Genomic DNA, 23600 nt, shown 5'->3' on the forward strand with positions numbered 1-23600 from the left:
AAAGACAAAAAAACCTTTTTCTATGGATGCTATATAATATGCAACTTCTTTCACTACTTACATACATTCAAAACAAACAATTCCTCACGCAGTGCACAGAAAAGGCCATTGCAGTGAGAAATAAACTTACGTGCATAGAAATCGGCCCACTTAAAAATTTGGTCATTTTCGATGTCTCATATTTCCTAAACCTGTTAGCCCATTTAAGTGATTTTTTGAAAGTGTTGTAGTACGATTCTTTAACAATACAACTGTAATAATATTGTTGCTAAACACGTAAGTTTTCATTATATACCGGGTGTACCAATCAACCTGTGTTTTTTCTCAAAGTTCGCATCACTCTGTGGAATATTCTAGCATTTATAAAATACCGAAATTAAAACCCAACTATAGCCTTAGGTTATCTTAAAATTCTGTTTTTTGATTCACTCGTTTACGTTGGATAATAAAAAAGTTAGGTACTTTAACAACTAGACATGTTCTTCATAAATACACTGTGTTTTTAAATAAGTGAAGGGGTAATTCTGAATGAAAAAATAATGACAGTTGGCTTCATAAACGTATGTCCGCAAATGTTTCGTTTCCGAGATACGGGATGTTAAATTTTTTCTTAGAAACTGAAGATTTATTTATTGCTTTAAAACCAGTTAGCATATGCAAATGAAATTTGGTAGGTTTTAAGAGTTAGCTATTGCGGATTTTTTGACATAAAATTAAGAATTTTATATTCACCATTAGCGTGCATACGGGTAATATGATCGGTGTTATTAGACGTATGCGCGCTAATGGTGAACATTAAATTATTAATTGTATGTCAAAAAATGTCCAATATTTACGTCTTAAAACCCACCAAATTTCATTGGCATATATCAACCGGTTTTAAAGCAATAAAATAAATCCTCAGTTTGTAAGAAAAAATTCAATATCCCGTATCGCGGAAACGAAACATTTGCGGACATATGTTTATAAAGACAACTGTCATTATTTTTTCATGCAGACTTATCCCTTAAAGTTTGTCGCACTTATTTAGAAACACCGTGTATTGATGAAGAACATGATTAACTATTTACATATATCGGAAATAAGCCACAATTAAATTGAAAAAAAAATATTTTATTAACATTTCGACGCCCAAATCTGGTGTCGTTGTCAAAATACAAAATACTACTAAATTAAACAAAAATGTTGTTGCTAAGTAAAATATTCTTCTAATAATTTATTTAATCTGACTCATTTATATTGGCAATTCAGACATATATTATACATTTTAAAGTAGAAGATTTTAAAATGATATTGCCAATATTTATGAGTTGTGTTAGATGAAGAACATGTCTAGCTGTTAAAGTACCTAACTTTTTTATTATCCAATATAAACGAATGAATTAAAAAACGGAATGTTAAGAGAACCTGAGGCTATAGTTGGGTTTTAATTTCAGTATTTTATAAATGCTAGAATATTCCACTGGTTGATGCGAACTTTGAGAAAAAACACAGTTCTACTGGTACACCCGGTATACAATGAAAATTTACCTGTTTAGCAACAATATTATTACAGTGGTATTGCTAAAGAATCAGGCTATAACATGTTAAAAAAACCACTTAAATAGGCCAACAGGTTTAGGAAATATGAGACATCAAAAATGAACAAATTTTTAAGTGGGCCCATTTCTATGCACGTAAGTTTATTTTTTCTCACGGGTTCTCATACGGTCTTCCATATTATGATCACCGGTTCCATGGTAACATGCACACTACAAACATAATGAATGTTGTCCAATAAATGTGTTAAAGCAAAACTTACCAGGAATTACCTTTCAAAACTGTTCAAAAATAACTTTTAATTAGAATTTAAAAAAATAAGGTATATAAATTTTAAGGATATTAAATACCCACATGTATATCTATTTTATTTCAAATTTTGCATATAATATACCTAAAAGCACCTAAATTATTTAATTTTGAAGTTTGAAGTCTTGACAAAACCGCATCCATGGAAAAAGTACAGTGTACCACACATGAGAAAATGACATATTTCTCCCTCGCTTGATTTGCGGCCCTCGCCTATCGTGCCTCGGCTCGTGCCAACTTCTGCGCTCGTGAGAAATATGTCTTTTTTCTCACTTGTTGTACAATATACTATTTTTTGATATAAAAATGTTTTAAATTATGTTCCGTTGTGATTTACAGATTTTTTTTTCGAATTTAAAATTTTATGCAAGTTCCCTATTGAATGAATTCTTTTGGCGAGTAATCAATACTAAGTATTTTGCTTAGAATTGATCCAGCGATAGGTCTCTGGGGTTATTTTTAATAACATAATTTCCATCCACAAGTAGGGGTGGCACCCGCCTCCAGGGTAAATGCGCAAATCGGTACCCTTTCACTTTTGTTTCTTGAAGTATCCTCTAACCACACCAATTTTCATGAAAATCGAGAGAAACTGTACGAATACCTTCATAAACTGTGCTATGACACGCGGTCAATACCGCCGTCAGAAATTATCTAACATTTTTAGCTGTTTTTGTATTACTTTTCTTTTGCGCCTCGTATCTTCATCCCCGGCCAGCTATGTCTCGTTCAACGTTTTTTCTAGTCTCCCCCACCATGAATTTAGATTGAAATTAACGAATATTTAAAAAACTTTTACGTTGAAGTGAAAACGTCAGTTTTAATTGGTATTTATTTAATTAAAATTGAATCAAAAATCTAAATGGATTACAATATTTAATTTCTGTTAAGAACGAACGTTTTCTTGCATAGAATATTAATTTTGACAGTGACATCCAATTCTATATTATTTTTAATCATACCAGTCGTTCAATTTTCTGATAAATATTAATGCTTATAGCTCGATCAAAGAACAATCTGACCCCGAAAAAAAATAAAGGAAGGATGAAAATTTGGGAATGGGTAGTTGAAATTGTCTATTATTATACATATTTAGGTATATGAAAAAGTTTACAATTCTACAACCCGTCCATTTTACAAAAATGAAGGGGAATACCCCTTCTCAAGGGTGAAAAAATATACATTCAAAATCCGGAATTGGATAAAATGACTAATTCTAAGTAACTTTTGTTCTTTAGAGTTTTTTCACTAAGTCGATACTTTTCGAGTTATTTGCTAGTGAATATGTTCATTTTTAACAACAAGAAACATGTTTTTGGACGGTTTTTCGCAAATAACTCAAAACGTAAGTATTTTATCGAAAAAACTATTCTTAGTAAAAATATAGCTTATAAAAAAGTGAAAAGAATGCTATACGCATAAAGTCTATATACCCAGTAGAAGCAGAGTTGTAGCTAATGAAAAGTAGGTTCTTATTCGTCCAATTCCAAATCGAATATTTCGAAGTAAAATAACCAAAAACCGGAGCACTTTCCTGGGAAAACTCATTTCAACTTTTTTAAAGTGTTTAAAAAAAGGTTAATTTTTATTTTTTCAAAAAACTTCTAGCATTAAATGTAATTAAGTTACGCTCAAAATATTGTTGGTCGCTTTTATTTTTTCCCAAATAATCCCAAATAAAATTAATCGTTACCGCTTCACAAGTTTCTTTGCTTATGTATTCTTTAAATTGATCTATAAGTTTCACTAATTCAAACTGTTAATTTTTGAATAAAATTGGTTTTAAAATAAAAATTTTTCTCCAATTTTGAAAAAAGTTCCACTTTCCAAATAACTTAAAAATTATTAGTAATACCAAAAATCTCAAAGAGTAATAAAATGTACGTTTTGCTTTTTTAAATATTTTGGATTATTTGTTTTCCTTGTAGACAAAAATTGGTTATGCTATGACTGTTCAAAATTTGCATACACTCGTGATTAGTGACTCGTTCAAGCCATCTTAACTACAGTCTTTTCAAAAACAAGCACGTTAAGACTATGAAACTTAGAGATCATAAATAAAGAATACATAAGCAAAGTAACTTGTCAGGAGGTAACGATTAATTTTACTTATAATGCTAATTAGGGGGTGATTTTCGCGATTTTTTTACCGAGAAATAGAAGCGACCAACAATATTTTGAGCATAACTCAGTTACTTTTAAGGTTAGAAGTTTTTTCTTAAACAAAAATAGACCTTTTTTTAAACACTTTAAAAAGTTTTAATGAGTTTTCACCGGAAAGTGCTGCGTTTTTTGGTTATTTCACGTTGAAATAGTCGATTTTAAATTTGACGAAGAAGAGACTATTTCTTATTAGCTATAACTCTGCTTCTACTGGGTTAACAGACTTCATGCATTTGTTTCGTTTTTTTATAAGCTATATTTTCGCTAAGAACATTTTGTTTGGAAAATACTGACTTTTTAAGTTATTTGCGAAAAACCGTCCAAAAGCATGTTTTTCTTTGTTAAAAATGAACATATTCACTCGCAAATAACTCGAAAAGTATTGACTTAGTGAAATAACTCTCTAGAACAACATTTGCTTAGAATTAGTCATTTTATCCAATTCTGGACTTAGTTTGAATGTATATTTTTACGTCCGAGAAGGGGATATTCAGACCCATTTTTGTAAAATGGAATGGATGTAGAATTGTAAACTTTTTCTTATACTGGGTGTCCACTTATATTTTCCCCATTTTAACTGCCCATAACTTCTAAACGGCTCGACATAGAAATATGCGGTTTTCGCTGAAATATTTTGTTCTAGTTAAAGTGTTGTTTGAATGGACTAAACTTTTTATATCGCTTTCAATGACGAAAACAAAAATAGCGGATTATTGAAACAAACGTTGCTGGCTTTTTTTAATGGAACACCCAGTATATTTTTTGTAAATTGAAATAAGGGTCATTCACCTATCTAGCGCTATAAAGTTTTTTAAAATCGGTTGTCAAATGACTGAGTAATTAATTTTTAAAATGAGAGATGCAACGTGGAAATCACCTATCTAAATGACATGATTAAAATAACTAAGCAAATTGATATTCTGTTACTGTGATTTCCACAATGCATCTTTCATTTTAAAAATTAATTACTCAGTAATTTGATAAACGATTTCAAAAAATCTTGATATCGCTGGATAGGTGAATGACCGTTCTTTCAATAAAAAAAAAATATACTGGGTATTTCATTAAAAAAAAGTCAACAACGTTTTTCTCAAAAATGCGACATTTTTTTTAAAAGCGATATAAAAAATTCAATCAAAACTTTTCTATCTTGAGCCGTTTAGAATTTACAGGCAGTAAAAATGTGGGAAAATGTAAGTGGACAGCCGTTATAATAATTGACAATTTCAACTATCTATTCCCAAATTTTTATCCTTCCTTTATTTTTTTGGAGGTTTTCGTAAAGTTTTGTGTTCCTTGATCGGGCTATTATTGAAAAGAAATCTAGAAAATATAAAAAAGATAGTTAAATACCAAAATATTTCAATAAGCGATAACATTACGGTGTTAAATAAAATCTAACACGGTACTAATAGCCCAGTAAATGACTGTTTTGGAGTGTAATTTTCAGGGTCAACTTCGAATTGCATGAAAATTTGGATTTAGGTTCGACTTAGCCTCCACTTTAAAGTTGAACTTGTGCCGTTGGTTGCTTTTACTTGGAAAATGACCGTCAGACCTTCTCGGGGTTTTTTCCCTGGAAGTCGTCTGTTGTGAACCGATTGTACTGCAGCCACTTGGCTTATTGTACATCTTCCATTCGTTTACGAAACCCATTCCAGAATTCTGGAACCCTGTACCAGAATGTACATGTCTGGTGGGTGGGTACCATATATATTTTGAGTCACTTCGATGTCTCCGAAAAATGTTTGCCGCCTTCCATCCAATGCCTCACAGTCATGCAAAATATGGTTGACTATTTCAGGTTCTCTGTTACAGAGTCTGCAGCTCAAGTCTCCATGAAACAGCCCCATTGTGTGCAGGTGACCCTTAACTGGCGCATGTTCAGTGAGGAAACCTGTTATGACTCAGAGCTGGTTCCTGCTTGTTTTCAGCAATAATTCAGCCCTACTAGCACATGTCCGTCCGATATACATCTTGCCATGTATTTGACCGGGTACACTATCCCAGTATGAGTTGTGTTGGCTTCAGATCCAGGCTTTTTTTCGTTCGCGGACTGTGCTTTTTGGCACTCCCACTGCCGGCTCTGGAGCCATGTATTTTGTAGCTGATGCCCTCTTGGCAAGTGCATCAGCTCTTTCATTGCCGTATATGCCCCAATTGACCTGGAACCTATACCAGTATAAAACTGTTATGTTGTGCCAGTCTGTCAAGTTCTTTTCGACATTCCCACACCAGCCTAGAGTTCACCTTAGGGTTTATAAAAGCTCCAATGGCTGCTTGGCTATCTGTGCATATGTTAACCCGCTGCAGTTCGAATGCCCTCAGGTTGTTTTCTCTTGCACATTGCAATATTGCAAAAATCTGTGCCTGAAATACGGAGGTATATTCTCCCAGTGGAATAGAAATTTTGAAATTTCCACCACTATAGAATACTCCTGCGCCCGAACCGTCAGGTCCATGTCACCAGCCCCCCCTTTTTCGATTTGAGGGTCAAAAAAAAGCTCATTCGTTTGTATTGCGTTAGTACTGGATTGTATCACCCTTCATTCGTTTGTACTGCCCCCACCCTTTTCAATCTGCCTGGAGGGGCTGGTGACATGCCATCCCCCCCTTTTTCGATTTGAGGGTCAAAAAAAAGCTCATTCGTTTGTATTGCGTTAGTACTGGATTGTATCACCCTTCATTCGTTTGTACTGCCCCCACCCTTTTAAATCTGCCTGGAGGGGCTGGTGATATGCCATCCCCCCCTTTTTCGATCTGGGGGTCCGGGATGGGTATGTTCGTTTGTACTGCGTTAGTATCGGATTGTATCGCCCTTATTTTGTTTGTACTGCCCCCACCCGTCTAGATTGGCCTGGGGGGCCAGTGACATGCTACCCTCTACTCTGCACTTTTTGCCTTCTGAATGTCGAAAATAGGCTATTTCGTTTGTACTGCGTTAGTACGGGATTGTATCACCCTTCATTCGTTTGTACTGCCTCCACCCTTTTAAATCTGTCTGGAGGGGCTGGTGACATGCCATCCCCCCCTTTTTCGATATGGGGGTCCCGGATGGGTATGTTCGTTTGTACTACGTTAGTATCGGATTGTATCGTCCTTAATTTGTTTGTACCGCCCCCACCCGTCTAGATTGGCCTGGGGGGCCAGTGACATGCTACCCCTCTACTATGAATTCTTTGCCATCTGAATGTCAAAAATAGGCTATTTCGTTTGTACTGCGTTAGTACTGGATTGTACCGCCCTTATTTTGTTTGTACTACCCCTACCCTTCTACATTTAAAACAGAGAAGGATTAGTGCTAGGAGTAAGGACACAAAATCAGCCAAACTTTGCACATAGTAACACCGCGGGTGTAAAATTTGGTAAATTCGTCAAAAATGAAACGAATTAAATTTTGAAACTGAAAAACACGCTTGCAACCACTCTCCACTCTCCATGGGGAATGGAAATTTACCCCCTCAGATGGATCTCGGAGTAGTAGCTATTTGAAAAATGGTACATGTATTTGTTGGAGACATTTTGAACACCATTTTCAATCATAAATCAGAGCAGCAACCTTGTCTTTACCTACTAGGAAGAAATTTATCCATCCCCTCAATAAATTTTACAGTTTCAGACGCTATCGATATGAAAATCAAAGATCTTATGCGGCGCATTCCGAAATGCACTCTTCGTTGTACAATTTCAACCTCTCTGGATAACTGATTAACTGAAACATACATACGGCAGAATTCATTGGAATCGAAAATTATTAAAAGTATTTGGAACATTAAATGAAAAATTCCCACAATCAATATCTTTCTTACCATCTAATGTCAGAGACCAAATAACAATAATTGCCGCTGCTATGTTATGGTAATTTGTTTTCTAGAAAGGTTTGTATTGTTCGTTTATGACTGCAATAAGATTCAGAATTTCCGTATTTCATTTGTAAAATAAATATAGTGTCAAAAACTTACTTATAGATTTGTCGCACTGTCCGTCAACGTGTTAATTGACTCTACAGATTCAGTGCCAAAACGAGACATTTTTATAGAAAAATATTTGCAAGTATATTAAATGCCAAACTGACCTATTAAATAAACAATGATATTGCAATTTTCGATTTCTACTATGGAATTATCGCTGTATAGACCAGGGCGGATCTGTTTTGAGGTGGATGTGAGAGGTGGCATTCCGATTTTTGCAGATAAAATTAGGTGACAACTTCAGTAATTATAATTGACTTAAGCTCCTTCTCAAATATGTTTGGAATATTATTAAAAAAATTTAAATATTTAAAAATTTCGAAAAACATCGATTTTTTTCAACTTTCATTGCTTGTAACTCTTAAAAACGATTCATTTTGGAACAAAGTCATAGGGAAATAAAATAAAGATAATTTAATTTTGTATGATATACGACACGACTGGTATAAAATATCTTAAATGATTATCCTTTCTGCAAAATAGCAATAAATACAAAATAAGAGGGCAAAATAAGCCTCTTTTTATTCAATGTTTTTCAACCACTTTGGTTGCATTTAGAACCTTCGTATTTTACTTAGAAAATTCTTACAACATACTCAATCCGTCCATCAAATTTCATTAAAATCGACATAATAGATTTTGCATAATAATTTTGCAATCTAAATTTTTTTAGAAAAAGTTCAAATTTTTTAAAAACTTTCTGAAGAAAAAGTAGACCTGTTAGAAGTTTGCTAATTTTTTTACATATCGAGAGGTACTTTACCAATCCAACACACTTTACAATATTAAAATCGGATTATTTAAGCGGCCTCAGCGCTGTTTCAAGGATATAAACAATTTTTTGCTTATAAACAAATATAGTGAGGACGTTTGAGTTGGAATTTTCTCTAGAATGGGCAACTCTGGAGATAAATCCCTAAACAGGTCGATTTTTATATTTAAATTATAATTTTTGGGATATTTATCATATTACTAACCTCATTCATCTGGGTGTGATGACGTAATCGATGATTTTTTTAAATGAAAATGTGGGTCGTGTGCTAGCTTATTTGAAAGATTATTCAATTCTCTATTTATTACATAATTATTTATACAGGGTGCCCAATTTTTTTTTAATTAATTGAGACAAACAGAAGAAATATTTAATTTAGTTAATTCGAGATACATTTTTTTTCTTATTTAGCTAATGCCTCGAAAACTAATGGCCATTGGCATGGTAGGTACGGTAATTTTGAACAGTTAGGTACCTAGTGTCATGTGTAGTGTGTGTGTTGAGTAAGTGTCTTGTTACTTTGCAAAGTCGACGTCATTGTCTTTGCAAAGAGACGCTAATTGTGTCCGAACGTCTGAGGTCCCTCCGGTGAGTACCGATCCCACAAGGACAGAAACTATATTCATTTATTAATTTATAATAAATGAAAAATCTCTGACCCTGGTGAGATTCGAACCCACAACCTTTCGGATTTTTTCGATCCAAAGGCAGGGGCTCTTACCACTGAGCCACGGAGGGGATGAGATATATTTTACTGTTGTCCTAAAACAGAAAAAAATGTTTATTTGATAAATAACAGAAAAATGAATTTATTCGTATTTATTAACTCAAACGTCCTCACTGTATTTGTTTATAAGCCAAAAAATTGTGTATAACTTTAAAACATTGCTGAGGCCGATTAAATAAACCAACTTAAGTTCTGTAAAGTGTATTAAATAGGTAGGGCGTATCTTTATATGTAAAAAAATTAGCAAACTTCTAAATAATGGTCTACTTTTTGTTCAGAAAGTTTACAAAACAATTTTAACTTTTTTAAAAAAATTTAGATTGCAAAATTATTATGCAAAATCTATTAAGTGTATTTTATAGTCGTATATCATAAAAAATTCAATTATCTTTATTTTATTTCCCTACGATTTTGTTCCAAAATGAATCGTTTTAAAAACGATTGAAAAGTTGAAAAAAATCGATGTTTTAGGAAATAGCATATTTTCGACGTTCAGAAGGCAAAGAGTGCAGAGTAGAGGGTAGCATGTCGCTGGCCCCCCCAGGCCAATGTAGACGGGTGGGGGCGGTACAAACAAAATAAGGGCGATACAATCCGATACTAACGCAGTACAAACGAACATACCCATCCCGGACCCCGTGATCGAAAAAAGGGATCTCCCTCCAGTCAGATTTAAAAGGGTGGGGCAGTACAAACGGATGAATGGTGATACAATCCAGTACTAACGCAGTACAAACGAAATAGCCTACTTTCGACGTCAGATGGCAAAAAGTGCAGATTAGAGGGGTAGCATGTCACTGGCCCCCCAGGCCAATCTAGACGGGTGGGGGCGGTACAAACAGAATAAGGGCGATACAATCCGATACTAACGTAGTACAAACGAACATACCATCCTGGATCCCCATATCGAAAAAGGGGTGGGTAGCCCCTCCAGGCAGATTTAAAAGGGTAGAGGCAGTACAAAAGAATGAAGGGTGATACAATCCAGTACTAACGCAGTACAAACGAAATAGCCTATTTTCGACATTCAGAAGGCAAAAAGTGCAGAGTAGAGGGTAGCATGTCACTGCCCCCCCCCCCCCAGGCCAATCTAGACGGGTGGGGGCAGTACAAACAAAATAAGGACGATACAATCCGGTACTAACGCAGTACAAACGAACATACCCATCCCGGATCTTCAGATCGAAAAAGGGGGGATGGCATGTCACCAGCCCCTCCAGGCAGATTTAAAAGGGTGGGGGCAGTACAAACGAATGAAGGGTGATACAATCCAGTACTAACGCAATACAAACGAATGAGCTTTTTTTTGACACTCAAATCGAAAAAGGGGGGGATGGCATGTCACCAGCCCCTCCAGGCAGATTTAAAAGGGTGGGGGCAGTACAAACGAATGAAGGGTGATACAATCCAGTACTAACGCAATACAAACGAATGAGCTTTTTTTTGACCCTCAAATTGAAAAAGGGGGGGCTGGTGACATGGACCTCGAACAGTCTGCAGTTTTAGACCCGTCCGTATACCAGGTGTAACTCTGCAGTCTGGGTCGAGAGTTTCCTCTTAGACCAGGGCGCATCTGTAAAAATATTAGTACATTTGGACGTTGAGAGGTGACTCAAATTTTTTTGCAGAAATTGCTTGAAAATAACTAAAATAATAATACTTGAGTTATCCTCCCTCTCAAAAAGGTCCGGAACATTGTTTAAATAATCAAAATGTCAAAAAATGAAGGGATAATTCGATTTTTTTCTTAGTTTTTTGATTATAACTTTAAAAGTATTCATTTCCGAGAAAAGTTTTACTAACATAAAAGTTGCGTAATTAAATTTCCTACAATATAGAATTGGTTAAAAATTTAAAAAATAGTCACCCTTGTTGCAAAATAGCAATAATTTCAAAAAAACCATACAAAAACAAGTATTCGCATTTTACGTTTTTAAACCATTTATTGTACACTTAGGACCTTCATTTTTCACCCAAAAAAACTTTATGATACGGTTAAACAATACTGTAAATTTCATTAAGATTGGTTCAATTGATTTTGCAAAATAAATTTTGCCATCCAGCTTTCGCAAAAAAAATTCATTTTTTCAAAATGTTACAGGACTGAAAATAAAACAGATAGCAAGTTGAAATTTGTTTTGCATGTAGAAGTGTACTGTACCTTTCATTTGCAATTTGCAAAATTAAAATCGATTAACTACCACGGCGTCAGAAATTTTTTTAAATAAACGTTAATTATTGGTGCTACGCGCAGGACAGCAGATAGTTTGCTCTGATTGGGCATTCCAATGACCTTTGATAATGATTGATACATTTTTAATTTTTATTACATTTCGATATAAGTAAATAAATTTGTTTATTTGTTTATTTATTAAAATAAAAACACATACTCTATCCTTTGAAATAACACTTTTTTAGCAAAAACTTTCTTTGTTCATATATTTTAACTTAGAGAATAAAAGTTTATTATTTTTAAACATATACAATTGTTTAAACAATATTTCACAAACAATAATAAATTTAGTTTGATTTTTGTGGCATTCAAATATTAAAATACAACAAAATATAGAGTAAGAAAATAGTATATTAGATAAAGATTTTAAGAAATTTTGGTAGAAATAAACTTGTGTGAATCGAACACCGCTGTCCTGAGTAGCACCAAAAATTAATGTTTATTTAAAAAATTTCCTGACGCCGTGGTAATTAATTGATTTTAATTTTGCAAATTGCAAATGAAAGGTTCAGTACACTTCTATTAGCAAAAAAAAATTCAACTTGCTATCTGCTTTATTTTCAGTCCTGCAACATTTTAAAAAAATGAATTTTTTTTTTTGCGAAAGCTGGATTGCAAAATTTATTTTGCAAAATCTATTAAACTGATCTTAATAAAATGTACAGTGTTATTTTACTATATCATAAAGTTTTTCTGGGTAAAATATGAAGGTCCTAAGTTTAGCAGAAATGGTTGAAAAACGTAAAATGCGAATACTTGTTTTTGTATAGTTTTTTTCGCAATTACTGCTATTTTGCAACAAGGGTGACTATTTTTTAAATTTTTAACCAATTCCATATTGTAGTAAATTTAGTTACGCAACTTTAATGTCAATACAGCTTTTCTCATAAATGAACAGTTTTAAAGTTATAGTCAAAAAACCAATAAAAAAAATCGAATTTTTCCTTCATATTTTGACATTTTGATTATTTAAACAATGTTCCGGACCATTTTCGTCGGCAAATGTCCACTTGAAAAGGTACTTCAGGCTTGTATCTTGATGTCATATGGTCAGAAATCATCATTCATTCGGAATCCTTCTCGAGGGTGAAAAACCGCTCCTCTAAAATAAGTCCGGCAATGAATAAATTGACTAACTCTAAGCAACTTTCGCTCTATAGTTTTTTATGAAAGTCAATACTTTTCGAGTTATTTGCGATTGAAAATGTTTGATTTTCGACAAAAAACAACACGTTTTTACTCGATTTTTCGCAAATAACTCAAAACTAAATATTTTATCGAAAAAATATTCTTAGAAAAAATATAGCTTATAAAAAATCGAAAAAATGGTTTCTTAATAAGTCTATAAACCCAGTAAAAGCAAATGGTAGCTCATAAAAATACGTTCTTATTCGTCAAATTCCAAATTAAATATTTCAATGTGAAATAACCAACAAAGTAAGCAATTTTCGGGAAAAATATGATAATTTTTTAAGTGTTTAAAAAAAGCTTTATTCTTATTTTTTTTTTAGTTTCTAGCATCAAAATTAAACCAGTTACGCTCAAAAGAAAGTTGGTCATTTTTTTTCGTAAATAAAATTGTGAAAATCCCCCCTATTTAGCACCCTAAATAAAATTAATCATTACCGCTTTACCACTTAGTTTATATGTATGTGTATTATTTATACTATCTGTAAGATTGACCGGTCCAAAGTGCTTATTTTTGAAAAAAAATTGTTTTATATTAAAAACAATTGTTTCTAAAAATTTTGGAAAAATTCACTTTTTTAAAATGCGATTAATGACTCGTCCAAGCCGTTTTACTATAAACCTTTCAAAAACAAGCACTTTGAACCTACGAAACTTACAGATGATACAAAAAATACATAGTTAAAATAAAGCGGTAACGATTAATTTCGGTTGGGGTGCTGAACAGTGGGAGATTTTCACGATTTTTTTTATTAACAAAAAGACTGCCAACTTTATTTTGAGCGTAACTCGCTCAGTTTTAATGACAAAAACTCTTATAAAAAACAGAAGTAAAGCTTGTTTAAACACTTTAAAAAAGTTTGAATATGTTTTTCTCGAAAAGTTTTTTGTTATTTGACGTTAAAATAATCGATTTGGAATTTGACGAATAAAAACCTTTTTTTCCAATCTGTTTAAAAACCTATTTTTAAAAACCAACTTTTTTCGTTTTTTATATGCTACATTTTTGTTAAAAATATTTTTTTCGATAAAATGCGTATGTTTTTGAGGAATTTGTGAGAAACCGCCTGAAAACGTGTTTTTTTTTTGTCGAAAAATAAACATTTTCAATTACAAATAACTCGAAAAGTCTTGACTTACTTAAAAAACTCTATACTACGAAATTTGGTTAGTTTTGGTCAATTTCCGGACGTAATTTAAAGGCGCGTTTTTTCACCCCGGACACTATTCAAGTTCAGCTTTGAAGTGGAGGGTAAGTAGAACCTAAATCCAAATTTTCATGCAATTTGTAGTTGACCTTGAAAATTACACGGTATCGCCGTATTTCCCATTAATTTACTGGGTTATAATGGCGGGAGATTCAGAAGCAGTACCGATCACGGTTTAAACATTTAGAAAATAAAGCAGCATGCATCTTAAAAAACATTTATGTTGCTTTTAAAATTGTCAGAATGATCGTTAAAATTTTATCCCATTAACTAATAGCTAATAAGCAATAAAATGAAAGTAAAATAATTTAATTAAATTTTTATTCCCCTTTATTGTCGCCGCGCTTTTAAAAGTGCGATTAAAACCGAGAAACAGAATATCAGAGGCTTACGTTAATTATCCTGACGGTAAGGAACACAGAAAACTCTTTCGGGAAAGCCTGGTTTTTATTCTGCTGGAAAATCTCCTTGGCCGGCAGCCAAATGTAGGAATCGGGGTATAAACGCCAAGCAGTCGGCCGGTCGGGCAACCTTTGCCATTTTTCCATAGAAGGGTGGAAAGATTTATGTCCATCCTCGCCGTTTCTATAACTGGATAGCGGGTTGATGATGTCCTCGCAGCTGGAACAAACAAACACTGGGGTAAAGAAGAAGCATAGGATAGAGAGATAATAAATTCGGGGTCTAACCTATATCTGATAATTTAGTTACTGACTAAACTAAAACTTCGATTTAAAGGAGTTATTATTATTTTAGATTTAACTATTCCTCAATTGGGAATTTATGATTTACCTCCAAAAATCATTACCAATATAGAATCCAAACTAAACTATCATTTTATGTTGTTTATATTGCCATTTATAAATTTATGTTATAGTATGATACAATTGATCCAAAAGATGACATAACCCAGACATTCGAAGTGATAGTTATCCTCCAACACCAAATTGTTCTATATGGTCCACATAATATTCAGAAAAAAGTCACACCATTTTGAGCGTCGGGTTTGGTGGGGAGAGGGGGGAAAAATCGGTAAATTCGTAATTTTTTACGTTTTTCGTTAATTAATATTTCTAAAACTACGAGGTTTAGCATGAACAACCTTCTATGCAAAAATATTCTACATTAAATTTGAAATAAAAAAGGGACCACGCATAATCCTCCTAAAATGAACGATTCCAAAGTTACGGAGGTAGCATAGTATAATTTATTGGTCCAAAGAAAGGCCTAACCCAGACATCCAAAGTAAAAGTTTTTCTTCAACACCAAATTGTTCTATATGGTCCACATATTCTTCAGTAAATAGTTACACCATTTTGAGCGTCCGGCTTGGGGGGTGGGGGGAGAGATGGGTGAGAAGTCGGTAAATTAGTAGTTTTTTTACGTTTTTTGTCAATATTTCTAAAACTATGCTTTAGCGTATACAATGTTCTATACAAGAATGTTCTACATAGAATTTAAAACAAAAAATGTCCGATACATAATTGTTATAAAATCAACGGTTACAGAGTTACGGAGAGTGAAAAGTGGAGGTTTTCGATACTTTTTATATTTTTTGGGTAATTGACGATAATTTTGGGTGGTGAGGTTGACGTTTCTTTAATGGCTTATCACTAACATACCATCGGCCACTGAAATAGCAAATTTTATTTACAAAACACAATCCTATTAAAGAAAGTTTCTTTCATCATTAATAATAGTATAAATTGACCAAAAAATATAAAAAGTATCGAAAACCTGCGCTTTTCACTCTCCGTAACTCTGGAACCGTTGATATTATAACAATTATGTATAGGACCTTTTTTGTTTTAAATTTTATGTAGAACACTTTTTTATATAACATTGTTGACGCTAATAAAGCATAGTTTTAGAAATATTGAAGAAAGACGAAAAAAACTACTAATTTACCGACTTCTTCCCCAGCACCCCTTAAAACGGACCCTTAAAATGGTGTAACTTTTTACTGAACAATATGTGGACCATATAGAACAGTTTTATAGGAGGAAATCTTTTAGTTTGTATGTTTGGGTTAGGCCCTTTTTTGGACCAATTATTATACTATACTACCTCCGTAACTTTGGAACCGTTCATTTTAGAAGGATTATGCATAGGTCCTTTTTTATTTAGAATTTAATGTAGAATATTTTTGTATAGAAGGTTGTTCATACTAAACCGCATAGTTCTAGAAATATTAACGAAAAACGTAAAAAACTACGAATTTACCGATTTCTCCTCCCTCTCCCCCCAAACCCGACGCTCAAAATGGTGTGGCTTTTTTCTGAACATTATGTGGACCATATAGAACAATTTGGTGTTGTAGTATAACTTTCACTTTGGATGTCTGGGTTTGGATCCATTTATACCATACTCCGCACTTCGCACTTTCTCGCATTGGGTGCGAAGACTAGAATTATAAGCCTTATGAGCCATTTACTTAAAACATTTCTAAAGGTCATTCACAAACGAATATAATATACAAAGTGCGAGGAACAACTAACAAGAACACAATTCGGATTTCGTGATGCTCAGGGAACACGGGAGGCCCTTTTTGCTGTGCAAGTGCTATTTCAGAGATGCAGGGATGTAAATTGTGTTATATACATATGCTTTATAGATTACTAGAAAGCATTTGACAGAGTAAAACATGACAAATTATTAACTCTAATGCAAGAAATTGGAATTGACAACAAAGATCTAAGAGTTATCAGAAACATTTATTACAATCAAACGGCAAAAATCAAAATAGAAGAGCAGTTAACTGATAAAATGGCAATAGAACGAGGAGTACGACAGGGCTGTATTTTATCTCAACTACTATTCAATATTTACTCTGAATGGATATTTAAGGAAGCTTTAGACGGTTGTGCGAAGGGAGTATTAATACATGGTGAATGGTTGAATAACATTAGATATGCAGATGACACCATAGTTTTCGCCGATAATCTGAATGATTTACAGATATTAACAAATCGTTTATAACAGAAGTCAGCAACAGATATGGACTAGGTCTTAACATAAAGAAGACCAAATTTATCACAATTAGTAAGAAACCAATATTAAACGCTCAACTTACAGTCAACCAACAGAATATCGAAAGAGTTGAGCAATATACATATCTGGGTACGAATTTAAATAGCCAATGGGACCCCTCGACAGAAATTAAACAGCGAATAATAAAAGCGAAAGCAGCATACGTTAGAATGAGACCCATTTTCAACAGTGGAGACATATCATTAAAAACTACATATTCACAGTTCTGATCTACGGAATGGAAGCGTGGACACTAACTGTTGCATCTATGAATCGGCTCGAAGCTTTCGACATGTGGTGTTATAGGCGCATCTTACGTATATCCTGGGTTGACCGAATTACTAATGTGGAAGTCATGCGTACAATGGGGAAAGAGTGTGAAATTCTCATAACCATCAAAACAAAAAAGTTAGAATATCTAGGACATGTAATGAAAAATCAAGAACGTTACGGCCTTCTTCAACTGATTCTCCAAGGGAAGGTAAATGGTAAAAGAGGACCGGCAAGAAGACGCATTTCCTGGCTTCAAAATTTACAAAAGTGGTATAACACCACTACCACTGAACTGTTCCGCGCTGCGGTAAACAAAGTCAAGATAGCCATGATGATCGCCAACATCCGGAACGGATAGGCACTTTAAGAAGAAGATACCGTACTATTACTTACAATTTAAAGGATTAGGCTTTTTTTTAATTCATATCATTGGTCGTCATCAGTGCGGTATAGCCAATTTAGAATAGGAGCAAATACTATAGACTGTAATACATACAACTCTTGACATTTCCCATTACATTTGAGGAAGCAAAAAAATAGCGCCATCTAGTGGTCCGCGGTGATAACCAGAGCAATCTAACCTTACATTTATAAAATTGCTTTATTATTGTTTTTGTATAAGTGTTTGAATTATTTTTATTTTAATTTAATTTATCAAAATTAGCTCGTTATTCAAAAATTAATAAAATTAAATTTGAATGTTTACGTTACATTTTACGTTGTCAAATCGTAGTTTCACCGCAAGCCGACAGTGGCGCTAGTGACAACCCTAACAACACACAACATTCCAGGAATGTACTACCAAAGTTCTATCAATATTTGAATGTCCTGGACATTTAGGGAACATTCGGTGAACATCTGATTAAATTATTCGTGGAATGTTACCATAAGACATTCTGTGAACATACTACCAATGTTCCTGTTCATTTTCAAATTCACGGCGCATGTATTTGTGCATGGTGCTTAGAGAGGGCATCACGTGACTAAAAACGACCAATGACCTCACTTCAGGGCCTGGATTCCGTGCACTGTAGATATCTACATGTCGCTTTCTATCGATGTCAATTTTCGTAAAAATATTTGAATTTTAGCTTTAGTTGAATTATTTTCTAGTTTTGCTAGGTTATACTCTAATTGATGCTGAAGTGAGACTTAGTAAAACAAGAAAATATTTGAATTAAAACTAAAAATTCAAATATATTGACATTAATAGAAAGCGATATGCGCAGTGTCAATATATTTTAATTTTTAGTTTTAATTCAAATATTTTCTTGTTTTACTAAGTCTCACTTCAGCATCAATTAGAGTATAACCTAGCAAAACTAGAAAATAATTCAATTAAAGCTAAAATTCAAATATTTTTACGAAAATTGACATCGATAGAAAGCGACATGTAGATATCTACAGTGCACGGAATCCAGGCCCAGACTTCGGTTCGGCCATCTTGACATGCATCTTGCCTTGGCCACCTTGCCGTGCGTGATCGTTGTTTGTTTTTATTTGTGCTTTTTAAGAATATTTTTTAATTCGGATACTTTTATAATAACTTTAATAGTATTATTAATATAGTGCATAAAATCAGTTGGAGTAGCAGAAGCAATGTAGATAAAAAATCTGCAGGAATAATGTTTCAAAGGTTAGTATATTATGCAAATATGTAAACAAAGGCATGCCCCTATTTCAGAAAATATCCATTTATTATTTTAATAATTGCGAATAAGCCACAAACTTGCTTATTCCTAATTAAAATAGTAAATAGAGATAATAACAAACGGATTATTTGTAAAATTAAATTTTTTTTTGCGTTTTTGCTAATGTATGCGTTTATAAACAGGATGGTAGACCACACACTATAATAGTACCAACTAATGAATACACAGTATGAATAGTACAGTCGGTTCGCTAAACTTAGTCTCAGACACAACTGGCTAGTGATTTTAGTAAATAATTTTGACAATTTGGTAAAATTGGCAAAAAAATAACTAAATAGTTAGTAATTTTGGCAAAAATGGCCAAAAACAAAAAAATTACCTACTAAAATCACTAGCCAGTTGTGGCTAGGGAAACGACTATACTAATAAACAATTTCTAAGCTGCTTTTTATAATATTTTGTGAGTTCATTAATCATATTTTTTATTTAAAACTAAAATTTGTTAATAATGCTCAGTAATGCATATATTTTGTATTTTTAGCTTTCCAGAAGATCCTGCGAAGAAGGCATGAAGTATTGATCAGATTTGTTAATAGAGCAGTATGTTCAAAACATTTTTTAGAAAAAGATATTGACAGAACTTCACTTTCAACCGTTTGAGAGACTGTGCTGTTCCAATAGCTTATATCACACAGGTAATATGCTTAACCCAATTAATAATACAATTACAATATACAGTTGGAAAAATTAAAGAATAGGGCTTTTCATTTACAGTCATTTGTTTCGAGCTACTGTCATATGTCGTATAATCCGTGTTGTATTAATATTATACACAGATTATATAACATATGACAGAAGCTCGAAACAAATGACAATCGATGAAAAGCAATATAGGGCTTTGTTCATTGTCATTTGTTTCGAGCTTCTGTCATGTGTCACATATATTAATATATCTACGTCATACATCTTTGGTTTGTATCATTGATTATATCAATAACGTATGATGTAGATATATTAATATTATGTGACACATGACAGAAGCTCGAAACAAATGACTGAATGAAAAACCCTATAACCATGAACGATCACATCAATCACTTATTTTGTATAGGGCTTTTCATTCACAGTCATTTGTTTCGAGCTTCTGTCATGTGTCACACAATATTACTATATCTACGTCATAAGTTATTGGCATATACCAATGATACAAACCAAAGACGTATGACGTAGATATATTAATATTATGTGACACATGACAGAAGCTCGAAACAAATGACAGTTGATGAAAAGCCCTATTTGCTGTCTTTTTCTATAAATCACAAACGTTTGTTACCTATAGAAAAAGATCATCATCATCATTGGCTCGACAGCCCTTTCTGGGTCTTGGCCTGTTCCAGGATTCTTCTCCACTCTGATCTGTTTCATGCTTTTTTTCTCCAGTTTTTTATTTTTAATGTTTTTATATCATTTTCTATTTGTTCTAAAATAGAAAAAGATAGCAAATACAACATAAGTGATTGATGTGATCGTTCATGGGTATAGGGCTTTTCATTCACAGTCATTTGTTTCGAGCTTTTGTCATGTGTCACATAATATTAATATATCTACGACATACGTTATTGGTATATACAATAATAGATACAAACCAAAGACATATGACATAGATATATTAATATTATGTGACACATGACAGAAGCTCGAAACAAATGACAATTGATGAAAAGCCCTATTCTTTCATTTTTCCAACTGTAGATACCGTTGTTCTTCATTATCTACATCAGAGATCTAAGTTGACATTGTTGCCCAATTACAAAAAATTTTTGAATTCATTTTAAGTCCAATATATCACATAATTATTGCGAAGTAGATTATACAAGAAAACAGATTAATGTTGAATGCAAATAAATAAAAACATCAGAAATAGAAAACAAGAATTAAGTTATAATCTTAAGTTAAAGTAAATAATAAAAACAATAAATATAATAAAACAAAATACTTATTAGTTTGTGAAAAAGCTATTTCTTTGTGGCATTTTTGTAATTATTGTAACTATTTTAATGGGGAAATAAGCCAGAATTTACTTGAAAAAATAACTTTATTATGGTTTCTACTTCCACATCGGACGTCGTTGTCAAAATACAAAATGTTTTATTATTTTCTTTATTAAATATTATTTATTATTTATTTAAATATTATTTAATTTATTATTTATTTTATTATTATTATTATATGCATATTATTACCTGTAAATATTTCTTCTGATTGTTAATTGTAAAGGATAGAAAAATTACCATTTATTTTATTTTCTTTTAGAATCAGCTGAGAGAAGTGGTCTACAAAAAACCAGGAAGGAAATGGAATATGTGGCTATGAAAGGCAAAAGAAAGGTTTACAAAGCAAATGTGACACATTTTTTTATAGGAATATCAGTAAATTACATTAAAAAAATGTATGAAAAGATTTTTTGCAATAAAAATGTTTATATTTATCAAGCATGCATTATTTGGTATGGCCACATATCGTCAGTGATGTGACAATACCTCCTATCTGTTTTTTCATGAGATTTGTAAGATAGACTAAAAACTTGTTTGGGCCACCTCCTGTTTTCATATATTTTTTGACTTGTTTTGCAGTAAATTTAACTATCTATTTACTACAAAACAAGCCAGAACTTACGTATGCAAACAGGAGGTGACCTTAAAAAATGTTTTTCGTCTCCTGCAAACCTCATGAAAAAAGATATAGGAAGTATTGTCACAGCACTGACGATATATTTCAGAGAATGTCTAAAAAATATACTGTGAATGTTCAAGAACGTTCGTAGACATTCATGGAATGTTCCAACAAGACATTTAGTCTAAAAAATATACTGTGAATGTCCAAAGAACATTCATGGAATGTTCCAACATTCATGGAATGTCCCAACAAGACATTCAGTCTAAAAAATATACTGTGAATGTCCAAAGAACATTCATGGAATGTTCCAACAAGACATTCAGTCTAAAACATATACTGTGAATGTCCAAAGAACATTCGTAGACATTCATGGAATGTTCCAACAGAACATTCTAAGAATATTTAAAATGCTGACACAGCACATTCCAGGGACTTTCCAGGGACATTCGTGTGCATTTGGGGACATTCCAGGAATGTTTGGAATGTCCTGTGAGTACATTCTAGGAAAATTCATGGAATGTTTTGTGTTATTAGGGAACGTGCTTCGCGTGCTTCCAGATTTCTGTGGGAGTTGGATGTATTACAGTCAATAGTATTTGATAGGAGTATGTTAAGTTGGGAAAGTATCACTACATGATCTTCTTCTTACGGTGCCTATCCGTTCCGGATGTTGGCGATCAGCATGGCTATCCTAATTTTGCTGACTGCTATTCTGAATAGTCAGGTTATCAAAATATTAAGCCATTTTCTCAGGTTTTGACACCAAAATATTCGTTTTATCCCTGGTCCTCCCTTTCCAAATACCTTTCCATGAAGAATAAGTTGTAACAAGCCATGATCTCTGTTCATTACTCCTAATATGGCCAACATACTCTAGTTTGCGATTAGTCTCACGATCCACCCACAAAATTGTCCTGACCTCTATCCCTAGGATAACGTAAAAAATACATAATATCTGATGATAGAGATTTTGGTAGCAAGCGGTAAATCGTGACTTATGAAAAAGGACGTCAATATTATGAACCACCAATGCAAGGATCTTTTTTTAATGGCATGGGCTCTTCGTCAATCAGCCAAGTCACAACATGACTAATAAATTAAGAAGAATAAACATTCTAAGCAAGGCCGTAAAGTCGATCAAGTATCCATAACGAAGAAAAGTTAGTTCAGTCTAGATGTAATTATTTAAGTACTGAAATTAAAAACATGGTACTAAGATGAGGTTAGCTAATTATAACGTCGTTTCAACATCATAGGTGTGTTCAAAAACGATCTTCAAAAATTTTACAACAAGAATGCAAGGATCAATGCAACAAATTTGTGGAAATAATGTTAGAAGACCCTGAGCACTCCAGATCAACAACTAACACATCCACGGAGGATGAGAAACATACCGGTAAAACCCGTATGTACTTTCTACCTTAATCTTACTATTAAAAAATGCTCTAAACGTTTATTATTCCTTTCTTCGGGTAGATGGAGCTTTTTTAGTCGCTGTGTTAGTTGTTGTTTTGGAACCATCAGGATCTTCTAACGGTATTGCTACAAATTGGTTGCGTTGCTCCTGTAGTGATCCTTTTCCGAGTTAACATACTCCTATTATAACTTGGCTACACTATACTAATGACGACTAACGAATCAGAAATATGTATCTACTGTTGCATTCCATCATATACATATTAATTTTTTTTCTTCCTTGCTGCGACACATGCCGATATGTACTTCGTACCTTGATATTACTATTAACTCGCATTAACCTTTCCTGCTGTTTGATTTTTTGAAACGCTCTAAACGTTTGGCATTCCTTTTCTCAGGTAGCTGTAGCTGCCTCTGTGGATACGTTAGTTATTGCGCTGGAA

The 23600-nt window shown here is 33.1% G+C and overlaps 1 protein-coding gene and 1 long non-coding RNA gene across 3 annotated transcripts in view; one reads left to right on the forward strand and one right to left on the reverse strand.

Moving 5' to 3' along the window:
* Positions 1–23600, reverse strand: part of LOC114337317 (uncharacterized) — a 444845-nt gene that overhangs the window by 108701 nt on the left and 312544 nt on the right. Inside the window, exon 4 of the mRNA XM_050645523.1 lies at positions 14503–14731. Coding sequence (XP_050501480.1) covers positions 14503–14731 — 229 coding nt within the window. The remainder of the gene's footprint in view (positions 1–14502; positions 14732–23600) is intronic.
* Positions 18844–21810, forward strand: LOC126881312 (uncharacterized). Of its 2 annotated transcripts, none has more exons than XR_007696791.1 (3): positions 18844–19525; positions 19607–19760; positions 21379–21810. It is a non-coding gene; the product is annotated as an uncharacterized LOC126881312 (long non-coding RNA). The 2 variants fall into 2 exon arrangements; XR_007696790.1 differs by having other exon boundaries at positions 18844–19049; positions 21379–21808.

This window comes from Diabrotica virgifera, chromosome 3 (genome assembly GCF_917563875.1).
Source record: "Diabrotica virgifera virgifera chromosome 3, PGI_DIABVI_V3a".
In the NCBI taxonomy this organism is placed as follows: domain Eukaryota; kingdom Metazoa; phylum Arthropoda; class Insecta; order Coleoptera; family Chrysomelidae; genus Diabrotica; species Diabrotica virgifera.